We start from the raw sequence: 25,874 nt of genomic DNA, 5'->3' as shown, positions 1-25,874 counted from the left end.
TTGACCTAAACAGGGAGAAGAAGAACTACACACATCTGCTTGTTTGGCTTATTTCCAGGCTGACTTCTGTGTTGATCATTTTCATCAGTTTGTTAAAGTTTGTTAAAACCACAATACACTCCTTATTTGGTCCTCCCATTAAACAATAAATTTGTTCACCATCCCAACTAAGGAAAGAATGTTTACAGTGAAAGCACATTTATACCGAACACATTTACACCAAAAACATAGCTGCATTTTGTTGTTATAAGACTGATGCAGGATCCGACCAATAGGGCTTCAGAATGTGTGCAATGTTCATTTCAGTACTATAATGTACAGTAAAGTGTAATCTAACATTGCGTTAGATATAGGTCATTGGCCTCTACTCAGCTCTGCTTTAAATCAAGGTGTGGTATAAGACTGTGAGACTTGTCCTAGGGGGAACGGCGAACTGTACCATGTGACACAGGAGTAGAAGCCTTGGGGACAGCGAAACGGTGGAGAGGAACCAAACAAAAGTGACACACAGGAAATGTGAAGGATTTTCAGGTGTTGGAAAGAATTACACCTGGATGCAGGATCAGGTGTCAGCGACTGGGGTTCAGGGGGTAAAAAGAAACCCGCTTTATATTCTCTGCACAGGTGAATCACATGACCTGTCAGCTGACCACAGCCCGCCATCTTGCACAGGTGAGCCAGAAGCAGTATGTACTGCTTACCTGCCCCGATCTCCACCCTGTGCCACCACATGCTCTGTCCCTGGAGTGTTGGGGGCCCCTTCAGCTTTCTTGGGTTTCTCCCGCTTGGGGACGGCGTTGGTGACATCTGGGTTGTACTCCTTGGGGACAGAAGCCCGTGAGATAAAATGTAGAACACAAACCATGAAGTGTAATTTTGCGCACAAAACGGATGGGATCATTGTGGTTTGCACAAGTTCAGGAATGAAATAAAACTGCAAAGTTAACGCAATATCTACGTCTAACAGAAACACAGAAAATCTTATTATATTACTGGCAAACAAAATACCTTATTTGAGGTTAAGAAAAAATGCAACTGCATTATAGAGATGCAGAAATGGATGGTGTCCATGCAACTTGTCCAAGTACTGTGGTGTAAGAGCAGCGTACCTCAAACTGAGGCCAGTTCATGTGCATGCCCGGCCCGTGGTTGTTGCTGAACCACCTCAGGTCTTCCTGCGCGCTGGCTGAGTTGATGGTGCGCTCCAGCTCTCGGTACACAGTAGCGTAGCTGCAGGGCGGCAGAGCAGAAACATCTCTGTGCTTTGAGATAACGGGACGCTGGTTAGCGAAATGCACCCCAGCCTTCTCTGTAACGAAACGCACTCCACTTGGATCTGCGATGCTTTGCTTGTCTTTGTATTAAGACATGAGGATAAAGTGCACAAAAAGGGACCATATTCCATGATTCTTGACAAGCTATTTTGTTAGAAACCCAATAGCAGGATGCAGATCTGTATCGTTACACCCGACTGTATTTCAACAGATGCTTCCTGGAAACATGGAACCCAAGTATGTCTTCATGCACCATTTATAGAGCCAATTTAGTTGAGAGTAAAGTCTATAGACAGTGAAAGCTATAAGAAAAGTTCAGGTGGCCTGAAGGGTTGGGGAGCCAACCTCTGGTTCTCCGTGAGGTTCAGATGCCGCTTGATGTCCAGCAGGGCCTCCTTGAGGAAGCTCAGCCTCTTCTCCTCAAACTGTTGGCACTGCTCAAACACCTGCTCCATGTGCTCCATGTACTGCGGCGTGCACTTATTCAGCTCGTCCAGCGCCTTCTCGTACTTCTCTTTGGCCTACAAGAGGCGAAACGTGTTCTCACGTCATGCCAGGCGATGAGCAGGGGACCCCTGACATTGTGAATAAGCATAAAAAATGCAACTCGACATATAATGCACACAGAAGAGGTCAGGGCTTCGACATTAGAATGACTAAGATGTGTGACCTAAGCGATTTTGAATTGTCGGTGGTAGAAACGCTGGTTCCAGTGTCGGAGAAACAGCTGCCTTCCTGGCATTTTGACGCACCACAGTATCTAGAGCAGGGGTCTCCAACTCCGGTCCTGGAGAGCTACTATCCAGTAGGTTTTCTATCCTACCTGGCTTCTGATGAGCCACACCTGTTCCTGGTATTTACCTGAGAACTGGTGTGGTTCATCAGAAGCCGGGTAGGATAGAAAACCTACTGGATAGTAGCTCTCCAGGACCGGAGTTGGAGACCCCTGGTCTAGAGTTTACAGGAAATGGTGCAACAAGCAAAAAAGCATCCAGTCAGCAGAGACTATCTGGGTGAACATACCCTGTTAATGAGAGCGGTCTGTGGAGAAGGGTGATGACTGCCGCAAGTACGAAAATAACAGCTCAGTGCAACAGTGATGTACAGAAATGATTCTCTGAATGCAGTGTTTGTCCAAAGTTGTACTGGTTCTGGAAGCAAAAGTGAGTCCTTCTTGGTGTTAGCTAGGCGTACTAATACGGCGGCCCCTGAGGGCACGTTTTCCTTTTAGAAAACAATTGGGTTTCTACATCAAGATTAAAATTTGATTCACTTACACAATGGAAAAGATACAGTGGCTGTGAATCTGGGTATTGTTTTTACAACTCAAGGTTAAATGGATAATATACAGAGACGGAGGCTATAGGTTAATGAATTGGCCCGCAGTAAATGAAGGGTATGAGTTTCAGGATGCGCTTGTCTTCCGTAGAGGTGACCAAGTCAAGGACAAAATGGTGACATCACAGAGGGAGGTTCCAGAGAGCATAACCTGTTGTAAACCAATTATTTAATAAAAGGTCTAATAGAAAGGACTGGGCTTTCTAAAGCCTAAACACCTTTAAAGCAATTGGGTGGCTCTCATTTCGGTTGACTCTGGTTCTCATATTCGTTTAGTCTGCACTGCATTGGTATGTAACACCTCTTTGATATGCTTTCCCAACAGATATTCTTTATACCTTAATGCTAATTGGTCCTTAGGATTTGTCCCATTGCACAAGGTCTCCATGTTGTTTGTATAGTCTTCCATGACAGTTATATAAGGCTCTTTACATGCAGCGATGAATGAATAAATTGATTATAAGTCAGTTTAATATAAATAGTAAAACGTCGTATGGACTGCTTGGTTTTTTTGAGACTGCGACTTTACACGAGGAATACCGCGGTAACTCTGCTTGCTGCCACGCTATACCTGCCCCAGGCTGCCCACCTTCTGCACATCCTGCTTGCACTTGTCCACCTTCTCGTGCAGCTTCTTCTGCTGGTCCGGGGTGACAGACGCCTCCGCCTTGCTGTTGGCCTCCCGGGAAGCTGCGAGCTTCTCCTCCTTGCAGGCCATGTGGTAGACCTTCTTGGCCGCCTCCATCTACACGGGCAAGCAGGTGACGTCACCGCGAGGTCGTTTGATATGTTAATGCAATCGCTGAGCCTCAACTCCAGGGGATCCACTGTCTGCGTTGGTTTGGCTATAGACACCCACCAGAGCCCTCAGTAATTCACAGAGAAAAATTAACTATGATAAATGGTGCATAGTTTTGTTGTATGGATACAAGAAGTTCAATAAATAAATGAGCAAAGCTACTGCTGATTTTGTGTTTGCTTTATTACAGTAATCTAATGTGACTAAATGTTTTCCTATAAATAAAGTATACCCTCAAGCCCCCCTACAAACAAATGAAAAACAAATCAATATTTGGAAAAAGTCCGTGCTCAGTATTAGAAGTACCAAAGTGCCTAAACCTTAAGCAAATCAGTTAATTTCTTTCTCACACCAAGATTTCAATGCAGTTGATTTGGAGGGATTTATGTCTACGAGGGCAGATGAAGTAAGATGGCTACGTTCCCAAGAGGGCATTTTCACAGACCCCAGCTTCTGTTACCTGAGCACTACTCTGCTCATTGACTGTATTACATCAGGGCGATTTTACAGAAACCTCATTGTGCTAGTTTGTGAGAGGATTAGCCGTGAATTACTCAAGAAAACCCAATTAGGCTGCGGTTTAACAGCCTCACCGTAGAATGGACTTCTCTACTCTAAGCTGCACGACTCCCACCCAGATGTCCTCAGGCAAACAGAGAATCTTTGTTAAGATCTGGTTCCACTTAGCTCACAAGTAGTGTGCAGCATGTCACTATGTGTGCTGTATCATAAAGCTAGAACACTGTATTTGGTAACACTTTACTTGGCGGGGCACAAATACTTAGTAGTAACTCAGTAGCTACCGAAGAACAAATCATGAACAAATCATGAACAAATATAGTCGCTACTTGAGATAAAAGGTGTGTCATGATTTATTAATGATGAACAAACATGAGATCAGTAAGTAAATACAACTTAGTTTGTAGTTAATTAATACACAAGCAATAGCATAATACCACATCATTTGTGCCACGTCCCGTAAAGTGTTACCCTCTATTTTATTTACAGATGACTTTGAGGCCATGATGTCAGCGATGCCCCAACATCCTGCAGCTAAAGCGTTGACCCTCTCACCTCCTTGAGCTTCTTGGCCCAGGGTTTCTGGGCCTTCTTGAAGCCCTCCTCAGCCTCTTTGGCCTCCTTGTAGCCACCTATCATCTGTTTGTGGTAGGAGTCTTTCTGCCAGTTCTTGATTTTCTCAAAGTCCTCGTTGAGCAGGCCGTTCTTCACCTCCTGGTGCAGCTCGCTTACCTTGTCCGCCTCTATTGTAATCGCCAACCAGGCGCGCTCCACTGTGCCGTACTGTGGCCCTGGAGTGGGTGCAAGTGTGACACATGGGCTGACAGTTTAGCCAAAAGGCAGAATAACATACAAAAGTCACAACAGCGTCGAACATAATCAGAGAGCGTTTGCCGATGTCAGCCACTAGCATGAGCTGGAGGAATTCTGGGAATCCTTCCTTGGTCAGTCTGTTTCCTGCAGCTAATTACAAACAAGGCTGTTTAATTATCTTGAATATTCATCCAAGGTCATCTGTAGACACATAATTGTTGTTAGGCTCAAAGGAGAGAGAATATATCCTAAATACATGTATATGGCATGAAATGTTTCTTTGGAAAAGCAGAACCAGTCACCTGACAGTCACCTGACAGTCACCTGACGCCCCCTATTCATAAACCATATACAGTATAGAAACTCCATCTTGAATATGAATATATGAATACAGGCATTAAAAAGAGGGTGACATGATGGTTCACAGGGTTGTGCTGTAGCCACACCCCTCTAGGGTTGGGGGTTTGAATCCCGCCTCTGTTCTCTGCTTAGACATGCATGTTCTCCCCCTGTTATCTCTGGGTGCTTCAGTTTGCTCCCAAAGACATGCAGTTAGGCTAATTGGCATCTCTGACTTGCGTGTCTGGAATTGCCAGTGATGCACCCCAGGTCTCACTGTAACACTGATCAGGAGAAGCAGTTCAAAGATAAATTCATTAATGATGGAAGAGGCTTTTAACCCTATAGATCAGGAGTAGGCAACCCTAATCCTGGAGTGCCAGAATCTGGCAGGTGTTCTATCCTACCTGATGAGTTACTATCTATCTGAGATCAGGTAGGATAGAAACCCTGCTATAGATAATGCTTCTTGTAAACTACAAGTAAAGTAGTAAAGTTTGCTCCGTTTCAGTATAGGAAAAAAAAAAAATTGGCAAAATACACAGATAGTGGAAATTTCAGAAATGCACACTTCATTCCAAGCCCTGCCCTGGCAGGCAGCTAAAAGTGGCCACGCCCACCTTTCTCAATCAGCTGCTTCCATCTCTTGGACCAGTCGGTGAGCTGCTGGCTGTAGGCCTTCTCGATCTTGGAGCGCTCCTGTAGACAGCTCATGAGGTCATTGCACAGGCGATGGCCGTCGTCAATCCGCTTCACTGCGCGTTTGTAGTTCCCCACCTGGCAAAGCCGGGAAAGAGCCGTTTGCACAGCCCACTCATTGCCTCAGGCAAATGATGGCCGCATAGACCAACACAGCGAGAAAGAGCATAATCACCAGAGAACCAATAAAATAGCAAAGGAAATTAAGCTGCTCGGCAGTCTAATATCAGAAGGGCTATTACAGTCATCTTATCGATTTTGTGGTCAAATTGTGACTGAGAAATGGCACATTTAACCCCACCCAAACCAAATAAACCAGCGTTATCAGTCGATTAATTAATCTATTAAATCTGCTTTGAGAGCTTTGTGCTAACAAAACAAGGATTTAAATATGCAGATAAAATATTGATACTAGCCAAGATAAATCAGATGAAAACTCTGTGAACTGTACATGTGACTGGGAATATTATAGATACAGGGTTTCCCTTGCAGGGGGCTGCATGTGACTCAGTGGGCTAAGCCTGTGTGCCTGTAATCAGAAGGTCGCCGGTCCAAACCCAGCCTCAGCATGTCTGTGGGTCCTTGAGCAAGGCCCTCAACCCCCCCTAATTCCCTGAGCAGCCCAACAAGTGGCTGCCCTTCTTGGGCAGCTTACTCTACAAAGAGCAAGTTGTGGGAGGCGTAAAGACAATTTCCCCAAGGGGGTCAATAAAGTATCAATGTAAGATAAAAAAACGCAAGAAAGGTGTCAACAGAGATGAAAGGGAAAAGAAAATAACAATAAACATCCATTATGGTGAGCAAAAAAAAAAACAGTGGAGTGATTGTTATAATTGACACACAAATTGAAGTCCAGAGAAAAAAACAGAACAAATAATTATATGCATATAAAACATGAAAAAGGCTGAGACACAGCCAATCAATGCAAACAACCCCAGTCACATGATTATCCTTCTTGAGATGGCCACACCCCCCATTTCACATTTTTAGTACAACATGTACTGATGCAAATGAAATGCTCTTTGTACAAAATCAGCAAGTCACTCTGCAGTGCTGCATTTGCTTGGATCCTCAGGGCTGGCCGGCCCCTTCCGTTTCAGTGCCACCTTAAGGCCATCCCTGCGACTCGGCCATCCCTGCGACTCCGCCACCTCACCCTCAGCAGACGTGCCAGTTTATGCAGCACCACGCAGAGAGTGATGGGTGCTCATGTAAATGCAAGAAGATTTGCGAGAGCGAGAAGTACGTTGATGGGCACGTTTTTCGGGGAGGGGGTACTCGATCCCCCATAATCTACAATATGCTTTTCTGACTAAGCAGAGATGATATAACTAGCAGAACTGAAGAAAGCTGGAGGTAGACCCACGGAATAGCGCCCTGCCTGCTGTTCTCACCTAAACCTCTGGAGGCAGACCTGAGCTATAAACAAACGCCACAGATCGGGATCCAAAATATCCACACATGAAAACTTCTCAAGACAGTTACATTGCTCTGTCTTTTGTCTTGCACTGTCTTGTCTTTCATTGCACTGCTCTTTTGTCCTTTATTGCACTGTTGTTTCTCCTATTGCCCCACCATGTCCCCTCCCCTGCAACTGTGACAGCAGAATTTCACTGTATTCCTCAGACCATGTAACAATAAAACTTGAACAGTTTATGCCCTGATATGCTATATTACAGTATGAAAGCTTCCAATGCTCTGATATATCTGCATGATAACAGCCAAGGTCCTTCAATAAATTTAGCTTAAATTAGCTCTTTTTAACTCTAACGTAAAATGTATTTTAAATAGCATATTCTTCATATCAAAAAGGAGGCCCTAAGAGACATGGCTGATGCTCCAAAGAGGAGAAGGAACCCAAAAAGAGCCACAGTTTTGGTCCTTCAGCAGAAAGACAGCAACCTGTTGGATATTAACACAGATAGATTGGGGGTTGGTTAATTCTTAAGTAGAGCAAATCTTCTTCATGTTTGGACAGAGTTAATCAAAACCACCATGTACAGAAGTTATACATAGACATGCGCAGGTGAATGTGAGTGTTTCACCCACGTCGTCATGAGATGTGACAGTCCCCACCAGCTCACGGCTGGCCCATGTCACACCTGGCTTCCTGCTCCAGTACCCACCTTCACACATAAGACAAAAGCAAGCTGAGTGACGCGGAGAGACTCTTAGATTTGTTGAGATGCTACCTGAGTTGATTTGTATCTGTTCTCGGTAGCAGAAATACTAACAGACCAACGCTTTCAAGAGCCTTTAGGTCTGCAACCCAGAATTTGCACTATTGTGTTTTTGTTTCTGATGCTGTGCGATTTAAAGATGGATGGACAGCAGTCACCATCAGGGTATCTACACACCCTCTGCCTGCACCGCCATTATACCTGAGTTAGCTTTGCAGGTCCTGCTTTCTGAACAAGTAACGGAGCTACCCAAGGAAGCTTGGCGTCTTATCAGTGGTAAGAGCGGCACGGTTGTACCTCCCAAAAGCTGTCTGTCGCTTCCTCAAGGCCAGCGGACTCGTCGTAGGAGCCGGACATTTTCCTGGATGTGGAGGCGCGAGCTTGGAGCTGGACGTGTCTGGGATGGAGCGAGACTCTTCATGCACTGGGACAGAGGAAGGAGGACAGCAGCCATTAAAATGTAGGCGATCCAGGCAAACGAGACACTGCAAATCAAAGGTTCACAAACTATTTCTATTTAAATGTTGACTAGCATGTTAGCATCTCGTTAGCCTTTCCTGTGCTAACCCCCTGCAGAGCAAACATCAGCTGCAGTGCAAAATACCAAATAAACAAGTCAGGGATGGAGCACATTCTCTTTCCAGATCATGCCTTTTCAGCCAACCCAAATTTGATGAACAATTCTTGAAGTATGAGCCTAATTTTCAGATTCTCATATAGATCTGACTTTTCTCAGCCAGAGTGATCCCAGTTGAACCCAGGTGACACATTTGCTGAAAGACATCAAAGAAGCTTCTAAAATGACCCTGCAACTGGAAGATCTCCTGAGTCTAACTATACTGAGAATAGCTCAGAAAATGAAATGGATCCTTCAAATGCTGAGTCATTTCATCAGGAACAGAAACAAACTAATACTGACCATATTTTATATATGTGAGCCGGACTCCTTATACGACCCTGTTACAAACCGCACAATTAACATCATCATCAACTAAACCACGGTTACGTTAGCTGGCCGGCGATCTGCCTCGCTGCCGTGCTGAAGGAGAGTGGGTGGGTGTGCCTTTGGTTGCTATGATACCAAAGCCCAAGTGTGTGACTCACACCCACGTGAGCCTTAAACCAAAAGCGTGCCCGGGAGCCGACCGACAGCTGGTGAATTTCCAAACAAATGCAGCCAAACAGAGGTGTTTGGCTGATCTTCAGCCCTGCACGGGCCCTTAGAGGGAGTAAGTACTGCGAACATGGCTGTTAACACCAGAAAGATGGGAAACAGGACATGTTTGTGTTTTTGGACGCAAGGAAGACACTCTGTACAGTGGGGTGTGGAGGGGGGGGGGGCATGGACATAAGGTCAGGTGACAGTTCACTCACTTCACCTATTTTTCGTCCCCAATCCTTATGCAGCATTGATGCTCTCGCTCCAGTAAACACACTCTGACCCTCCTGTCAGATCCCTCCCTCGGCTGCTGTCCCCAGTGAACCGAAATCCATTTGGGATTTCGTGTATCTGTTTCCTCCCAATTTAGAATGGAATGGGTGTCTTTTATTTCCATCTGTCCCACAGGTCTCTGTTCTTCCCTCCCACCCCCATATCATACGGTTCTGTTTCCCCGGATCAAATTTCACTCTTCATTATTGTTCTGGTCCATCACCCTTGGCGACTGCCACGTCTTAGTTGACCTGAACAGTTGCCTGACCAAAACTGGACAGGGGGGTCCTCAGTAAAATGCTGGATGTTTTCTCAACTCAGGGAATCTAAGGATTTTTTTAAAAAAAGGTACAACAGCTTAGAAGGTTTCTTCCTGTGCCTCCTGTGCTGGAAATGCAGAGTTTCTTATTTACGGTCGTCCTCTGGATCCTTAGCCTCAGTGCTCACAGCTGTTGTGTTTGTTACAGTGAGTGTATTAGCTTGTTCTCCAGGAGCTGACATGGATTTTATATAATAATGAATTGATTCATTAACTTTGTAACCTTCACCCAAACGTTAAATTATGTTCTGTGATTGTATCTTATGCATCTCCTGTTGACGGGTGCTGCATAGTGTCTGTCTGTAAAGGTGTGAGTTATGGTATGATATGGGTGACAGTCAAACTTTCTTAGAAGGGAAATGGTAACATGCTTCTTCTATAAGCTGTCGGTATAGCTGGAACATTCTGTGCAATCCGCCCATGTTCTACCTGTTTATTCTAGTCAGGGTCAGAGGAGGCCTGCAGCAAAACACAGGGAGCTAAAGGCACAGGGCTGGGGTACAGTCTGGGTGGGATGCCAGTCCATCACAGGGCACAGGGCTGGGGTACAGTCTGGGTGGGATGCCAGTCCATCACAGGGCACAGGGCTGGGGTACAGTCTGGGTGGGATGCCAGTCCATCACAGGGCACAGGGCTGGGGTACAGTCTGGGTGGGATGCCAGTCCATCACAGGGCACAGGGCTGGGGTACAGTCTGGGTGGGATGCCAATCCATCACAGGGCACAGGGCTGGGGTACAGTCTGGGTGGGATGCCAGTCCATCACAGGGCACAGGGCTGGGGTACAGTCTGGGTGGGATGCCAGTCCATCACAGGGCACAGGGCAGGGGTACAGTCTGGGTGGGATGCCAGTCCATCACAGGGCACAGGGCAGGGGTACAGTCTGGGTGGGATGCCAGTCCATCACAGGGTACATACACAGACCACCATAGACAATCACAATCCTGCTCAGTTGACAGTTTATATATCAATTATTTGCATGTTATTGGGCTACAGGTGAAAGCTGGATAACCTACAAGAAACCCACTCCATACTGGGAAAGTATGCAAACACCAAGCAGACATACAGGGAGAGTATACAAACATCAAGCAGACATACAGGGAGAGTATACAAACACCACGCAGACATACAGGGAGAGTATACAAACATCAAGCAGACATACAGGGAGAGTATACAAACACTACGCAGACATACAGGGAGAGTAAGCAAACACCACACAGACATACAGGGAGAGTATACAAACACCACGCAGACATACAGGGAGAGTATACAAACACCACGCAGACATACAGGGAGAGTATACAAACACCACGCAGACATACAGGGAGAGTATACAAACATCAAGCAGACATACAGGGAGAGTATACAAACACTACGCAGACATACAGGGAGAGTAAGCAAACACCACACAGACATACAGGGAGAGTATACAAACACCACACAGACATACAGGGAGAGTATACAAACACCACGCAGACATACCTGTACAGGGAGAGTATACAAACACCACAGACAGTGCAGAGTCAGAATTTAAACTCCGAACCTGTGAAGGAGCTATCCTTGGAGCTACTGTGCATTCTGGGTAATTTTATGTACATTTATTTAAAACTGATTAGAGATAATGTCGATGTATTATTATTATTATTATTATTATTATTATTAATGAGGCAGGGTTGTGCTTTCCCAGACATCCACGCTTGTTATCATTGCACATACCGTTATACTGTTACTGTGAGTCATTTTCATTTATTAGGAAGTTAATGTTATTGACGATGCTCAAAAGCAATAGCAGCACACTGTGTGCCTGGGATGAAAGCTGTGCTTTAGGGAAGGTCTGTAAAATCATTAGATTGGCTTAATCAATGAAAAATGGCTGACCTTTGTGTAGAATGAACAACAAATCCCACGCACACAACCGCTGCATTCAGACAAGCCGTCGCTATTTAAGCTCAAGCCGCAGTCAGACGCGCGTCCTGACGTTCGTCCTGACGTGCTCCACGACATTACAGAATTGCTTGCAATTCCAATTTCAGAGGAATCTGATTGTTATTGTAATCTTATTGCCCGGAGCCATTTTTGCAAGCAAAGAACAGAAGGAAACACATTCTGCCGAGGGGGAAATTTTGATAGGGAAGTCTTTCTTGGAGGGGGGAAGCCTGAGAGACTTACTGGGGGCATTCAAAGGGCCTGACAAAGGTACAAAACACTTAAGATCCCAGTGTGATCATGTCACAGCTGTGCGGAAGAATGCGCCTACAAAAGACCAACAATGATTAAATTGATTATCGTGCAGCCAAGCCATAGAATCTTCCAGATGCCCAGGAAGGAAAACAAAAAGTCCTTAAAAGGCAACTGAAAGTCATGGACGACTGCTACCCATCTCGGGATCCAGGGGAGGTGCTGATTGAGATACAAGAATATAATCAAATCCTCTGACAAGAATCAATCAGTATAAGCCTGTCCTGAAGACTCCCTGTCCAACTGTGACAGAAGACATGCGTTTTTCTGTAATTATGCCATGGAGTATTCTGGTCAGAACCAGTCCTAACCAACGCGGTGCCCTAGGCAAGCATGACCATCGGTACCCCCTCAGAAGCTGGAGCCCAAGGCAGCTGCCTATGTCGCCTATTGCACTGACCGGCCCTGATTCTGGTAACAAATGCAAGATCAGAGACAGGGTTGAACCCATTATCAAGATAAGGATCTGACCAGCCCGACCATCAGTGCTGCTGTTTGCGAATCAAAAGAAATCCTGAGTCAGAAAGACTTGAATAGAATTATGGAGAACCTTCACTGCGTGAGCCTGTCAGGCGGTCTTGTGGTTTGGTGCAGTGAAGATCTGTCAAAGCAACATATTACAATGAGAAAAGGGCATCAGTGCAGGAACGTGACGGTGTAGCGAGAGGATGGATTCGTAAGGCACTAGGAGTAGTGATGCAGAACAATGTGAAACGACAACACATAACAAATTTGCAAATGAAAAACCTTTGGTCCTGTCATAGCTCTTAATCGCATGACCTATGACGGATTTAACTTCAAACCAAGATGCAGCTGAGATGCTGTTTGTACAGTCAGAGCACATCAAGCATTACATGCAGTGGGTTCAACCACCTGTTTCCGCATCAGTGCAAAAGCACAGCAGACATTTTCACCTGCTCCTTCATCTACAAGCACCCCCCCCCACCACCACCACCCACCAAGGCCCCAGTGACCGGAAAATCCTCATTACAGGCCTGGAGCTTCATCTCGGATGAAGGAATCCCAAGGAGGAATGCCTGTTATTACGCGCGTGTAAATGTCACACGAAGGGACGCCAACGCAAGATCTCACTGTTTCTACACGAGTGAAATGGCAGCGAGCACAGCAGAATGACTGTTAACTCTGCACCTTTAATGAGGAGGGCTTGGCTCTTCCTTCCAGGCTCTTACAGGCCTTCAGACAGCAAAAGGGGTAAAAAAATAAAATAAATGAAAGGCGAGCTCTTTTTCCAGTTTTTCCACACTGTATAATTACTGTATAATTTACCATTTAGCCCATCCGGAGCTGAATGACTGCACTGTACTACCTGCCTTGCTTGTATGCTGCTCTAGGAAAAAGGTCTGCTAAACGTGTAAATGTACTTAAGTGATTATAAATGTGTGGCTGACCCCCCCGCTAGTGCCGTGCCGGGGGAGCAGGTGAAGGCAGTGACTCAGGAACTCAGTGTTTCCCAGTCGGGTCCTCAGGGACCCACAGTCGGCTCACATCTTTGCTCCCTCCAAGCCTCATGCCAGAGTCCACATTTTTGCTCCCTCCCAGTTCCTGGAGAAAAACGCGGACTGTCTGTGGCTCCCCGAGGACCGTATTTGGAATCACTGCTCTAACTACAGCATACACACTGTACCACACCTATGAAGACTCTGCTACATGAACACATACGGTGAATGAAGCCGATTGTTGGGGTAGAACCACAGCATCGCTACCCTGATACTTACAGAAGATCTAAGACTGGACCGTTAAGTAATAATCACATTTTTATAATACATAATGAGATATATTTAATGAGTGTGAATTCCTGCTATACAGGGTGTACATTAGACTACTGTAATACTCTGCTATCTGGGAACATACACTGCACATTAAACACAAATGCAGCAGCTCGAATCGTCACCAGGCGAAGGAAGTTTGAACACACAACCCCTGCCCTACACTGGCTTCCTGTTAGGTTCAGGACTGACTTCAAAGTTCTCCCACATATAAGCATATAAGGCACTTAAAGGTCTAGCACCCGCCTACCTAAAAGAATTACTACAAGTTTACAAGCTGCATCGTAAATTCAGATCACAGACACTATGGCTGCTGGTGCTGCTGTAGATGCCATTTTGATCTCCTATGTCTATTAATGTGTCAATGCATGTGTAGACCATCCATGGTCTGTCTTCCCACATGTCCAAGCTGGAGTCTTGGTTCAGTCACATGGAGGGGTGTTTGTTCTTTCGTTCGTTCTTTCTTTCTTTCTTTCTTTCTTTGTCTTCCCTTTTCCCCATTGTTGTATTATTCTGTATAAATTATGTAATAATATACTACAACAAACTCATGTAAAGCATCTTGGGCCAACTGCCGTGAAAGAAGGAGCTACGTTAAAATAAATTGAACTGAACTGAATTGTAGAGCAGATTTCTTTTCATGTATCCTATGATTATTTTCACTATGGATTTTTCACTGCTCTGTTTCACCAGGACGGGGTGTATATCTCAGTCCTGAGTGAGCTGAGCTGAGGCTAGTTTGCACCATTGAGACGCTCCCATGTGTCTTCAATGAACTGCAAACAACGGAAACTAAATATAAGCACAAAGGTTCCCATCTGAGCGTTTCTGAATGTAGAATACCTTGCTATTTTATGCTTGTCACTTGTCAAATATATACACATTTTACACAATTTGGCATTCCTTTGCCGTTCGTCAGTGGAGCACAGATACAACACTGAGTTACAATCTACTTCATTACCAGTTGGAGTGAAAGGATGGCTGGTACCAGTTAACCCACAAATGTCAGGACTGGTGCCCATCTGGCCCGATTCCACGTGTCTTGTCCCCACTTGGCCAACAGGTGTCGCCCTTTGTCATTACTGTGTGATAGTAGATATGGTTCTTTCCTAGTCCTGCTCCTTGTTTTGTTCTGTTGTGTTTATTTTGTGGTTTCTTTAGTTTGTTCATAATTTTCCTGTTTTGTTTTTGACCTCTCGTGGTCCCTGTAGTTTGTGGTTCCCCTTCAGGTTCTGCTCTGCTTGGTAATGAACCCCTTCTTGCTGCAGCCGCTCCGTGGATCATCCCCCCCTTTGCCATGCCCCGCCGTAGAAACAAATGCATAAACCGGTCGCAAAAATCCTCCCCGAATTCACTTCCCCATTCTTCCTCAAAGCTGCCGGCCATGTTGTTGAGTCCTGCCTAGCCAGTACCCACACTATAAGCGGGTCTTTGAGAAATATGTTTGTACCCCCATGTCTCCTTAAGAGTAGCCCGTGAAAACCCCTTAGCGAGTCAGATCCCAGATTCTCAGTGGTGGTGGGGGGGTTCTCCTTTTAGAATGACATGTGGGAGACAAATGGAAGCCTTAATTTATGGGGTGAATGGAAGAAGGAAAGGTGTCACGTGACTATTTGGGTCGATTGCATGAAATGAGCTTTAACTGCGACATAGAAAGTGACAAAGGAAGAGACAGGAAGCAAGAATGATAAATCCTTACGTGTGTGCAGGACCATGTAGCAAACAAAAAGCTAAATTTAGCTTGACTGACAACAGTGGTCATAGAGTGGTTGGGGGCGGGACTTGTGTGAAGCTGGCCTCCTGTGATATGCCCTGGTTATCCAATCAAATCACTGGAAGTGTCTGTCACTCCAACACTGTACAGGGAAGCCCAGGATAACTGAGATAACAGGAAGACACATTAACTGGAAACTAGGGGAGTATGACTGATTCATACATACATATATATATATATATATATACATACAGTAAGAGACCAAATAGCACGTGGGATTTACATCCATTAATTAAGTGAATGACCACTATGACAAATCTACTGTATATACAGCTGGGGAAAACAGGAAAAAGAGATCACTCTATATTTTTAAACAAATCTGTATTTTTAAATCCAGGTTTAATTGTGGTTCTGCTGGCAGAAGCTACGCTGAGCAGCAAGTTGCTTCCAGGTTCAAAATTTCATAAGACAGCAGCACAAGAACAAGGTGAAGCAGGAGACACTCGGAACGACCAGAAACCAGCCAGGTAAAGGGCAGAAGCAACATTCTAATGCCAGAGGTGACTGTCAACTTATCTGACAGTGCCTGATGAATCGCGGGATGACATCAAGTGACCTTCGAAAGGAATGGGAAACATTAAGTGCAGGTGTGAAATGCACTGCTAGGACAGTTCGTATCAGGCTCCTAGAAGCAGGACTTTATGCGTGTGCGTCTGTGAATTTTATATATATATATATATATATATATATATATAAAATGCACAGACGCACACGCATAAATTGAGAAATGAGTGAAACAAGAAAATGTGCTGTGATCTCCTCATTTTTACCATGGCTGTGCACTGGGAGACCAACCACTGCATCTAAATAACAAACACAGGGAACTCATGATATTTTTTATGTCAGGGAGTCTCTGGGGGGGCTAGTGGTCAGGATTTAATGCTCTCACCATGTGGCCTGGGATCGATTCCCAATTGGGGACCAGCAGGTGTCAGCTTTTAAAGAATTTCCCCCTGGAATCAATACCTCATTTTCATTTGCTAAGAACTAAACGCTGACAATATGACTAATTTATATATACTAGCACACGGGGGGACAGCAGCATCGATTTATGTTCCTAAAGCCACTTAACACTAGCAGTCAGGCCTGTTTATATGCACTCTGGAGCCTGTTCATGTATATGGGAGGATTAACAACAGTCACGCAAAGGCTCACTTGTATTTACTGGGTGACTGGGCTAATTTTACACAAACCATTACCGGGTCAGTTTGTGGAGCCTGGTTACCATTAACAAGTAACCCGGCACAGGATATATTAACCAAGATTTGCATCACTAGGAGAATTTACCCCCCAGATACAACATTGCCCTGGGGTGGCTAATGGCACAGCTAGTAGATACTGCCAAAGCATGGAGCTTCTCTCACATTAGGACCTATAGTACCTCAGACATAATTGGTTACCCTGTATAAAAGCCTGTATAGAATAAATTGCAAGAACTGGAACCTCCTCCGTCCACTTTGACTTGACCGAACAGAGAAAGTGTACACGATGGACTTAGGCAAAAAAATCCTGACATCGTGAGCTAAAGCCAGCGTGGACATCTGCGAGTCTCAGCTCAGCAGGGCGCAGGGAGCTCATTACCGTTCAAAGCCCCCCCTCGGAGCATCGGTCGATTCCCCTGGCTGATGCGGCCCCCTTAAACCAGCCCTCGTCGCTGTGGAGTGGATTATTTTTTTGCTGTTATATAACGGGCTCAGGGAATGCAGAGCCATCTTATGAAATGTGCTCATTCCAGAGCTGTACATGGGAGGGGCGACAAAAAGGGAGAAAGACAGACTCAGGCAAGCAGATTCACCATGGGGGGGGGCAACCACTGTGCACAGGACATGAGTGCAGTCCCTAGGATTACCTGCCTGCGATCCTTCACAGGCCGGGGGGAGCAGAGTACAGCTCTGAAGCATGTCCCACCCACCGGTGTCCGGCTGCTATCTCACGGCTCAGCTCTGGCCTCGACGAGAGCCCATCTGTGCTGCAGATAATGTGGGCCGCTGCAGTCGCCCACTCGTCACTCTCAGCGACGTGTGTGTGTGTGTGTGTGTGTGCGCAGAAGCCAGTGAATGAGTGCAAGCGTGTGTGTATGCATGTGCATGTCTGTGTGTGCGTGTGAGTGAGTGTGTGTGCATGTGTGGTGTGTGAATGTGTGTGTATGTGACAATGTGTGTGACAGTATGTGAGTGTGTGACAGTGTGTGTTAGTGTGCATGTGTGTGAGTGTGTGACAGTGTCTATTAGTGTCCGTGTGTGTGTGTGACAGTATATGTGAGTGTGTGACAGTGTGTGTGTGAGTTCTTCAGTGGCCTAACGCATAATCCTATAACGTTCTGCTTGAATGGTTCATGCAGAGCTGCACTGAGGGGATGGGGGAGAGAAATATGGGGATGGGGGGGGGGGGGAGACAGAAGAAAATGGCGGGGGGGGGGGGGGGGGGGGGGGGGGGGGCGCGGTTGCCATGTCTGGGGATGACCTGAGACTGCGCTGGCACAGAGAGATCGCGTGACGGCATGCTGATTGGCCAGGTCCAGCCAATGGAGCAGAATCGCCTGCCTGCTTCTGCTGATTGGTCAGGCTGAGTGACAGAACCTGGAGACCAACACTCCCAACCCCCCTCCCCTCACCCTTCACCACAACACTGGTCTCAGCAGCAGCAACCTGAGGTCAAGGTAGGACAGGCGGAGAGGAGGAAGCGCACAGAAGACGACCATCTCAGGCGGCACGTGACATCTCTGGAATCCCTGTGTAAGGCTGCATATTCGCGTTTTCCTTTGAAACCCCGAAACATAACGTGTATGAGGATGTTTTTCAGCTAATCAGCAGACACTAAGCACTACTCCAACTTTTTTTTTTATAAAAAGGTTGTGTGTTTATGAGATTTAATGCAGATATTCTACATTTAACGGGAGAGGTAATACAAAGTCCCCACATTGAGAGGCAAACAATCTTGTGTTTGTGTGCAGGAGGGGGGGTTGGGGGGGTTGGGGTCTAAGGCGGTTATGGAGACTCCATCCCAGGTTTGGGAAACTGGGAGGGAGGAAAAACGTGGAGTGTCCGGGGATCCCCGAGGACCGGGTCGAGAAACACTGGTCTAAGGTTCCTGCTCAGGGGAGCTTTGAAGGCTGATATCAACAGAGGCTCTCATATTACTGGGAGGTCAAAGGAACAAGCTGTGTCTCTCTGGGCCGTATGGAACAGCCACTGAAGCTATCGTCTGTTCGAGAGAACACTCAGAAATGCAGCTTCCACTACGTTACGCAGGTGCAAATGAAACCATGGCAAGGTCCCTTCTTGTAAATGATACCTGCAAACTGAGCTTATCTGCCCCTCATAGGAAATCTATTTTAGCCGCTGCTGCTGGGGGAAGAAAACATTGTTTTCATGTCATTTTACAAGATTCAGCTGCCAGGTTTACTAATTTATTCAGTATCACTTCCCTTCATACCAGGCAAATACCACTTACATTGTGACATGATTCTTATAAACATTTGTGAATATTGCAGTAGGTGTTTGTGAACATATACCTGCTTATGTCATGTATCATCACTTTTAATATATTTGTTACATTATGCTATGCCATCCTATACTATGTTATATTATGTCGTGCAGTATATATTTTAATGAATATTGTCATATTTCCTCATATGTAGGGCATTGTTAAGTATTACCTTTATTCTTCTTCAGAGGACAGCAGTAAAATATTCTATGTAGCATCACATATGCCAGCTTGTGGTTGACAGAATCCCTTTACTCTATTTCTCTGTTTCGTTATATTTATGGACTTTCAAGTATTATACTAAGTAGCAATATTTCAGCAACTATATATTTAAGTTAAGTCATAAGTGGAGGAAAGATAATCCCAGCACAGATAATCTCAATATTTATACTTTCTGGATTGTTTTTTTTTTTTGGGGGGGGGAGGTACAGGGTTTACAAACGCAAGCAGGACAGATTGGCAAAGGGATTTCGGTGCCCTTTGCTAACCAGACAACTGTGGAATGGCATCCACCCCCATGGGAGCTGGGGGGTTTGGGGAGTGCAGTCATCAGGCGCCTGTCCAACACCCTGGAGAGCTGTCAGCGTTTCCCCGTGACATCGGCAGGGTGACAGAGCAGACGTAGGAAACGCGTTCCTTCCGGCTCTCCGGAGCTTCGCAGCCCAGTTTGACACCTGCTCCATCATATTTCAGTATCTCCAGGGAATGGAGCAGGTACAGGATGGGATGGAGCAGGTACAGGATGGGATGGAGCAGGGACAGGATGGAGCAGGTACAGGATGGGATGGAGCAGGGACAGGATGGGATGGAGCAGGGACAGGATGGAGCAGGGACAAGATGGAGCAGGGACAGCCTGGGATGGAGCAGGTACAGGATGGAGCAGGGACAGGATGGAGCAGGGACAGGATGGGATGGAGCAGGGACAGGATGGAGCAGGGACAGGATGGAGCAGGTACAGGATGGGATGGAGCAGGGACAGGATGGGATGGAGCAGGGACAGGATGGAGCAGGGACAGCTTGGGATGGAGCAGGGACAGGATGGAGCAGGGACAGCATGGGATGGAGCAGGGACAGGATGGGATGGAGCAGGGACAGGATGGAGCAGGGACAGGATGGAGCAGGGACAGGATGGGATGGAGCAGGGACAGGATGGGATGGAGCAGGGACAGGATGGAGCAGGGACAGGATGGGATGGAGCAGGGACAGGATGGAGCAGGGACAGGATGGAGCAGGGACAGGATGGAGCACAATGCCGGCGCACCTAAGCAACAAGCTAAACAATTACGCGACAAACCAGGGTCCAGATACCAGCCTCTGCATAACGCTGCACAACTATCGGAAACAGGAAGAGGAAAACATTAGTCTGAGCTCTACGACAGAAGGATTTTTGGAATCACTTTACTTGACGAGGCACAAATAGTTAGTAATAACTCAGTTACTACTGAAGTACAAATTATGAACAAATATAGTAACTGCTTGTGATAAAAGGTGCATCATGATTCATTAATGTGTAAATCTGTATTCCACTTTATTCACTACTTGTTCCTTCAGTAGTTCACAAAATTTTACAAAATTATCAGATATAGTATCAAATATAATAACTGCTTAAAATAACTCATGCATCACAATGCATTAAAAATGAGATCAGTAAGTAACTAAGACTTTTTGTGGTTAATTAATACACGAGTAATAGCATAATAAGCCAGGAGGTAGGGGCCAGGAGATAGAGGCCTGGAGGTAGGGGGCTTGAGGTAGCGGTCAGGAGATAGAGGGCAGGAGGTACGGGCCAGGAGATAGAGGCCAGGAGGTAGGGGCCTGGAGATAGAGGTCAGGAGGCAAGGGCCAGGAGGTAGGGGCCAGGAGATAGAGGCCAGGAGGTAGGGGCCAGGAGATAGAGGCCAGGAGGTACAGGCCAGGAGATAGAGGTCAGGAGGCAAGGGCCAGGAGGTAGGGGCCAGGAGATAGAGGTCAGGAGGCAAGGGCCAGGAGGTAGAGGCCAGGAGGTAGGGGCCAGGAGATAGAGGCCAGGAGGTAGGGGCCAGGAGATAGAGGTCAGGAGGCAAGGGCCAGGAGATAGAGGCCAGGAGGTAGGGGCCAGGAGATAGAGGCCAGGAGGTAGGGGCCAGGAGATAGAGGTCAGGAGGCAAGGGCCAGGAGATAGAGGTCAGGAGGCAAGGGCCAGGAGGCAGGGGCCAGGAGGTACGGGCCAGGAGATAGAGGCCAGGAGGTAGGGGCCAGGAGATAGAGGCCAGGAGGTAGGGGCCAGGAGATAGAGGTCAGGAGGCAAGGGCCAGGAGATAGAGGTCAGGAGGCAAGGGCCAGGAGGCAGGGGCCAGGAGGTACGGGCCAGGAGATAGAGGCCAGGAGGTACGGGCCAGGAGATAGAGGCCAGGAGGTAGGGGCCAGGAGATAGAGGTCAGGAGGCAAGGGCCAGGAGATAGAGGTCAGGAGGCAAGGGCCAGGAGGCAGGGGCCAGGAGGTACGGGCCAGGAGATAGAGGCCAGGAGGTACGGGCCAGGAGATAGAGGCCAGGAGGTAGGGGCCAGGAGATAGAGGTCAGGAGGCAAGGGCCAGGAGGTAGGGGCCAAGAGATAGAGGTCAGGAGGCAGGGGCCAGGAGGTAGGGGCCAGGAGATAGAGGTCAGGAGGCAAGGGCCAGGAGGTAGGGGCCAAGAGATAGAGGTCAGGAGATAGAGGTCAGGAGGCAGGGGCCAGGAGGTAGGTCCAGGAGATAGAGGTCAGGAGGCAGGGGCCAGGAGATAGAGGTCAGGAGGCAAGGGCCAGGAGGTAGGTCCAGGAGATAGAGGTCAGGAGGCAGGGGCCAGGAGATAGAGGCCAGGAGGCAGGGGCCAGGAGATAGAGGTCAGGAGGCAAGGGCCAGGAGGTAGGAGCCAAGAGGCAGGGGGCAGGAGGTAGGGGCCAAGAGGCAGGGGCCAGGAGGTACGAGCCAGGAGGTAGGGGCCAGGAAATAGGGGCCTGGAGGTAGGGGCCAAGAGGTAGGGGCCAGGAGATAGAGGCCAGGAGGCAGGGGCCAGGAGATAGAGGCCAGGAGGCAGGGGCCAGGAGATAGAGGTCAGGAGGCAAGGGCCAGGAGGTAGGAGCCAAGAGGCAGGGGCCAGGAGGTAGGGGCCAGGAGGTACGAGCCAGGAGGTAGGGGCCTGGAGGTAGGGGCCAAGAGGTAGGGGCCAGGAGATAGAGGCCAGGAGGCAGGGGCCAGGAGATAGAGGCCAGGAGGCAAGGGGCAGCTGATGCTTGAACGATAACAAAAATTTGATGGAGTATTTCTACTTTCTAAAAACACAAGTTAGTTAACTGCAAGGTCAAAAACAACAGATGATCTAATTGCAGTTAAAGTACAATATACATATATTATGGGATGGAATAAAGCAGTCAGACGGAAGGTAGACGTTGGGTCTATGGGTTACCACGGTGACCTAGCAGTAAAGCGATCTTTTCAGCTGAACATCACTTGATATTTTTGGGTAAAACTGGAGCTTTACTGTCTGGCCAAGGCAGGAATCTCGGTAACTCGGCACTGAACTGATCTTACTCTGTGCTCATGGGAAAAAGTCTAATTAAACATTACATATTATTCCCCTGATCTATCAGATTCTGCCCTGGAATTGGTCCATTTTCCAGAACTGCATTGTCAGAGTGACCTCAGTAGTACTTTGATGTCATTACCCAAGCAGTGGAATCGTGCAGGTGGAGATGCTGCTGAGTGATTAGCTCTATCACTGGCTCCCACCCGCTTTAAAGGTCTCTGGCAGCTGCAGGACATGGACCGCAGCACTGAGACTGTCACGCAATGAGGCCACTTCTAATCAAAGTGCGTCTCTGCTAAGGTTTCCATTCCCCCTTATTTAAGTATTCATGGAATCACTGTCTTGTGCATTCTGATGAGGATTAATTTGCACTTTAAATTCATTTAAGGAAAATTTATGAATAAATTAAGAATAAATTAAGAAGAAAAACGTTCTAAATGCACCATTAATGTGCTCATAGTTGGTGGGCTCTTTGGTGCTATTTTCAGGCTCTCAGTCGTACTCATACAGAAATATGTAGGGTGATCATTGGCTGTCCCACACTGGATGGGTGAGGTGTAGCTCAGACCTCAGCCCTGATTTATCTATAGTGGGCGAACAAGGAGCCACGTGGGCAGATTTCGTGGCACACTTGGGTTTGCTTCGGCGTGTGCCACAGAACGCCGCTCCTGACGGCTCCTTCAGGGGTGCAGGAGCGCGGGAGAAGGTGCCCGGAAACGGCAGCGCCTACGAGCACGGTCTGACGGCCGCTCACCACATCCCGGCCCAGCCGGGTGGGAAAACGACAGCCGATGTCACCACTTGTTAGCCGCAAACTTTTTTTTTTTTGGGAAAAGTCGGAAAACGTCGCATTACGAAGAGAAACCCAAGAGCCGAACCTGGGCTTCATTCTTACCTCGCCAAAAAAGGCCTGTTCTGATTAGCTACGCTTTGTAGTAATTTAATCTTCCACTAATTAGACAAAGGCAGGGGTGCTATGAAAGTGCATCATTTTGGAACCCCAATCCAATTATGTCAATTAGGGGCCCGTGAAATAGTCCTAACCCCCCCCACCCCCCCTTTATGGTGGCCCTGGACAAAGGTAAACCTTTTACTCCACACTGATTATGGACCAACAAAATGCAGAGCCTTTCTGTAGGCGCTTGCAGAAATGGTTACAGAATCGGCCCCCGGCAGAACTGCAGTCAGCAAGAGGAACTGCGAGACTCTTTGATCCCTTTATCAGCCCCTGCATCTCGCTCCCTGTGACACGCATGTGCGACCCACCTCCCCTCCCTGCCCCCCAGCGTCGCCATAACCTTCATGCGAGAAAAACCTCGAGTCACCTCTTTACCTCCCTGCCCCCCTCCCACTGCAGCATCCACGAGGCTCACAGATGCAAAGCCCAAGGTCGACAGTGCCGCATGCAGCACGGGCGTCGCGAAAGGCTCGTCACTGCTTCCCCCCGTTCTCCTCACAGACCCGGCATCGAGTTTCCTGGATCGTCAGAGTCCCACCACGCCCCCACCTCCCCCCCCCGGGCTAATGGAGTCTCCCGTCAGGCATCCCGCCAGCCTCGCCGCCCCCTGGACGTCAGCTCCTTCACGCTCATCAGATTTGCCACTATTTTTATAGCGGCACCATCAATTATTAAGACGCCTTGGTTAACAGATCCCAGGCTGGCCAGTCAGCCCCCCCCCACCGGGCATCTAAAGGTCCCTGGGAGCCTCAGAGCCAGAGTCCACTTTATGCCATCTCACACGGTAATCTAATGATACAGAAATACCACTACAAACTATATCTCAAATACATACCGCCACCACATTGAATCAAGCCTAATTTAGTCTCAACAGCCTAACTTAATAAGGCCAGCATTTATAAAGCTGTTTCCTGTTGTTTTTGTCCTTGCGGTCCTACTCTAAAAGAAAACACAAGAAGACGGACTTCATCCAGATCCCAGTTGAACCACAGGACAGGAACCCAGTCGGACTGAAGAGTATGTTAGTCACCATCTGGAAACTGGACCCCTTGGAAAAATCCAGGTACACCATCCTGAAGCAGTGATTCACACAGCTGCCTTCCCCTCCAAAAACACAGACAGCACGTAGGACAACACAGCAGGAGTGTCTGTCCTCAGCATTCCTCCAAACAGCTTATTCATACCATATCTCCACAGCTGTAGACGCAGGCAGTTCTAGACGCTATTTGGGGGGGGGGGGGGTTAAGCCCCTGGATTTTCTAAAACTATTTAGCGATTCATCCTGGATTTTCATATACATTTTTGTACCCCGGACTCGCCAGACTTTATCACGAAGATCCCCCTTCCTACCCGACAAATTTAATCATGTAGTGGAGGGGGGGGGAGGATGACATCCTGTATGTCTTCAGGGGGCGGAGCCTCCCTAAAGGTCAAGGAGAAGTTCCAAACTGAGTTATTACAAATCACTAGGTGGCCACCCTAATTTCCATATCTAGAGGTGCATATAACCATTACGGGCTCTGGGCAAATTAAAATAACAATAATTAAGCCTTAATATGCAGTTCTGAGGTTGCAGTCGTCCCTGGGAAGAAGGTGTGAGATTGCTGGATAGAAAATTTCTATGAAGCAGTACTTTGCCAGCAGCTCAGCCCTTTGTTGGAGAGGCTGGCCGAGGCTATGAAATGACAACGAGGAAATCCGACATCCCAGACTCCGAGCCACTGCCCTTTCATGACACGCTGACTCATTACCAGAAAGTGTTTCACCAGACCAGAGGCCAGCCTGCGGGTGCCAGTGATTAGAAAGGACCCGGCTAATTGTATTCGAAGAATAAAACAAAGAAGAGGAAGGGGAGTAAATGAATGTCATTATTTCTGAATACTCCACAAAAATGCGGAGTTTTGAAGGGATCAATGGTTCCTGAGCTTCTCTACTAGGAACCTGCCATGATATGGCAGGAATGCGGAGGTGCTTTTGCCAAATTTTCCTTTCAGCAGTGATCGATTTCTGGACTTATGACAGGTTTTAAAAAGTGAAAATGAATTTGGCAACAGGGCTTGTTTAGAGTGAAATCCCACGACGGCGGGGCACAGAGGGCGGGCGGTGGAGGTAAATGAGAGCCGACGCGCCGATCGGAGGATCTGAGGAAGCTGCCCGAGGGTCCTGTCAGTGGCAGAAACAGCCCTCGGATTGTCAAGGAGGCACTTTTACACTCAAGGATCCTTCCTCGTTTACGGCATTGCTGACGCGATGGGCATGTATATTTGATGGGTATGTTTTAGCCACTTTAATTGCTGTTCCAGATAAACAAGTGTGTCTCAGAGACTCCTCACACACAGCACCAGCGGCTAAGTCAAGTTTACCTGGGGCTTGACGT

The 25,874-nt window shown here is 47.3% G+C and overlaps 1 protein-coding gene across 3 annotated transcripts in view; it reads right to left on the bottom strand.

Annotated features, from left to right (window-relative positions):
* LOC111855047 (protein kinase C and casein kinase substrate in neurons protein 1-like) overlaps positions 1-25,874 on the bottom strand; it is a 55,350-nt gene that overhangs the window by 5,885 nt on the left and 23,591 nt on the right. For all 3 annotated transcript variants that reach the window (XM_023833652.2, XM_023833651.2, XM_023833653.2), the window contains 7 exons: positions 8,259-8,385; positions 5,703-5,859; positions 4,486-4,721; positions 3,202-3,357; positions 1,620-1,795; positions 1,110-1,230; positions 702-820 (listed from right to left, as the gene is read on the bottom strand). In XM_023833652.2, coding sequence (XP_023689420.1) covers positions 702-820; positions 1,110-1,230; positions 1,620-1,795; positions 3,202-3,357; positions 4,486-4,721; positions 5,703-5,859; positions 8,259-8,318 — 1,025 coding nt within the window. In that variant the 5' untranslated portion in view covers positions 8,319-8,385. The remainder of the gene's footprint in view (positions 1-701; positions 821-1,109; positions 1,231-1,619; positions 1,796-3,201; positions 3,358-4,485; positions 4,722-5,702; positions 5,860-8,258; positions 8,386-25,874) is intronic.

The sequence above is a fragment of the Paramormyrops kingsleyae genome, chromosome 8, assembly GCF_048594095.1.
Source record: "Paramormyrops kingsleyae isolate MSU_618 chromosome 8, PKINGS_0.4, whole genome shotgun sequence".
Taxonomy (NCBI): Eukaryota; Metazoa; Chordata; class Actinopteri; order Osteoglossiformes; family Mormyridae; genus Paramormyrops; species Paramormyrops kingsleyae.
Note: the sequence above shows the minus strand (reverse complement) of the source record. Positions and strands in the feature narration are given on the sequence as shown.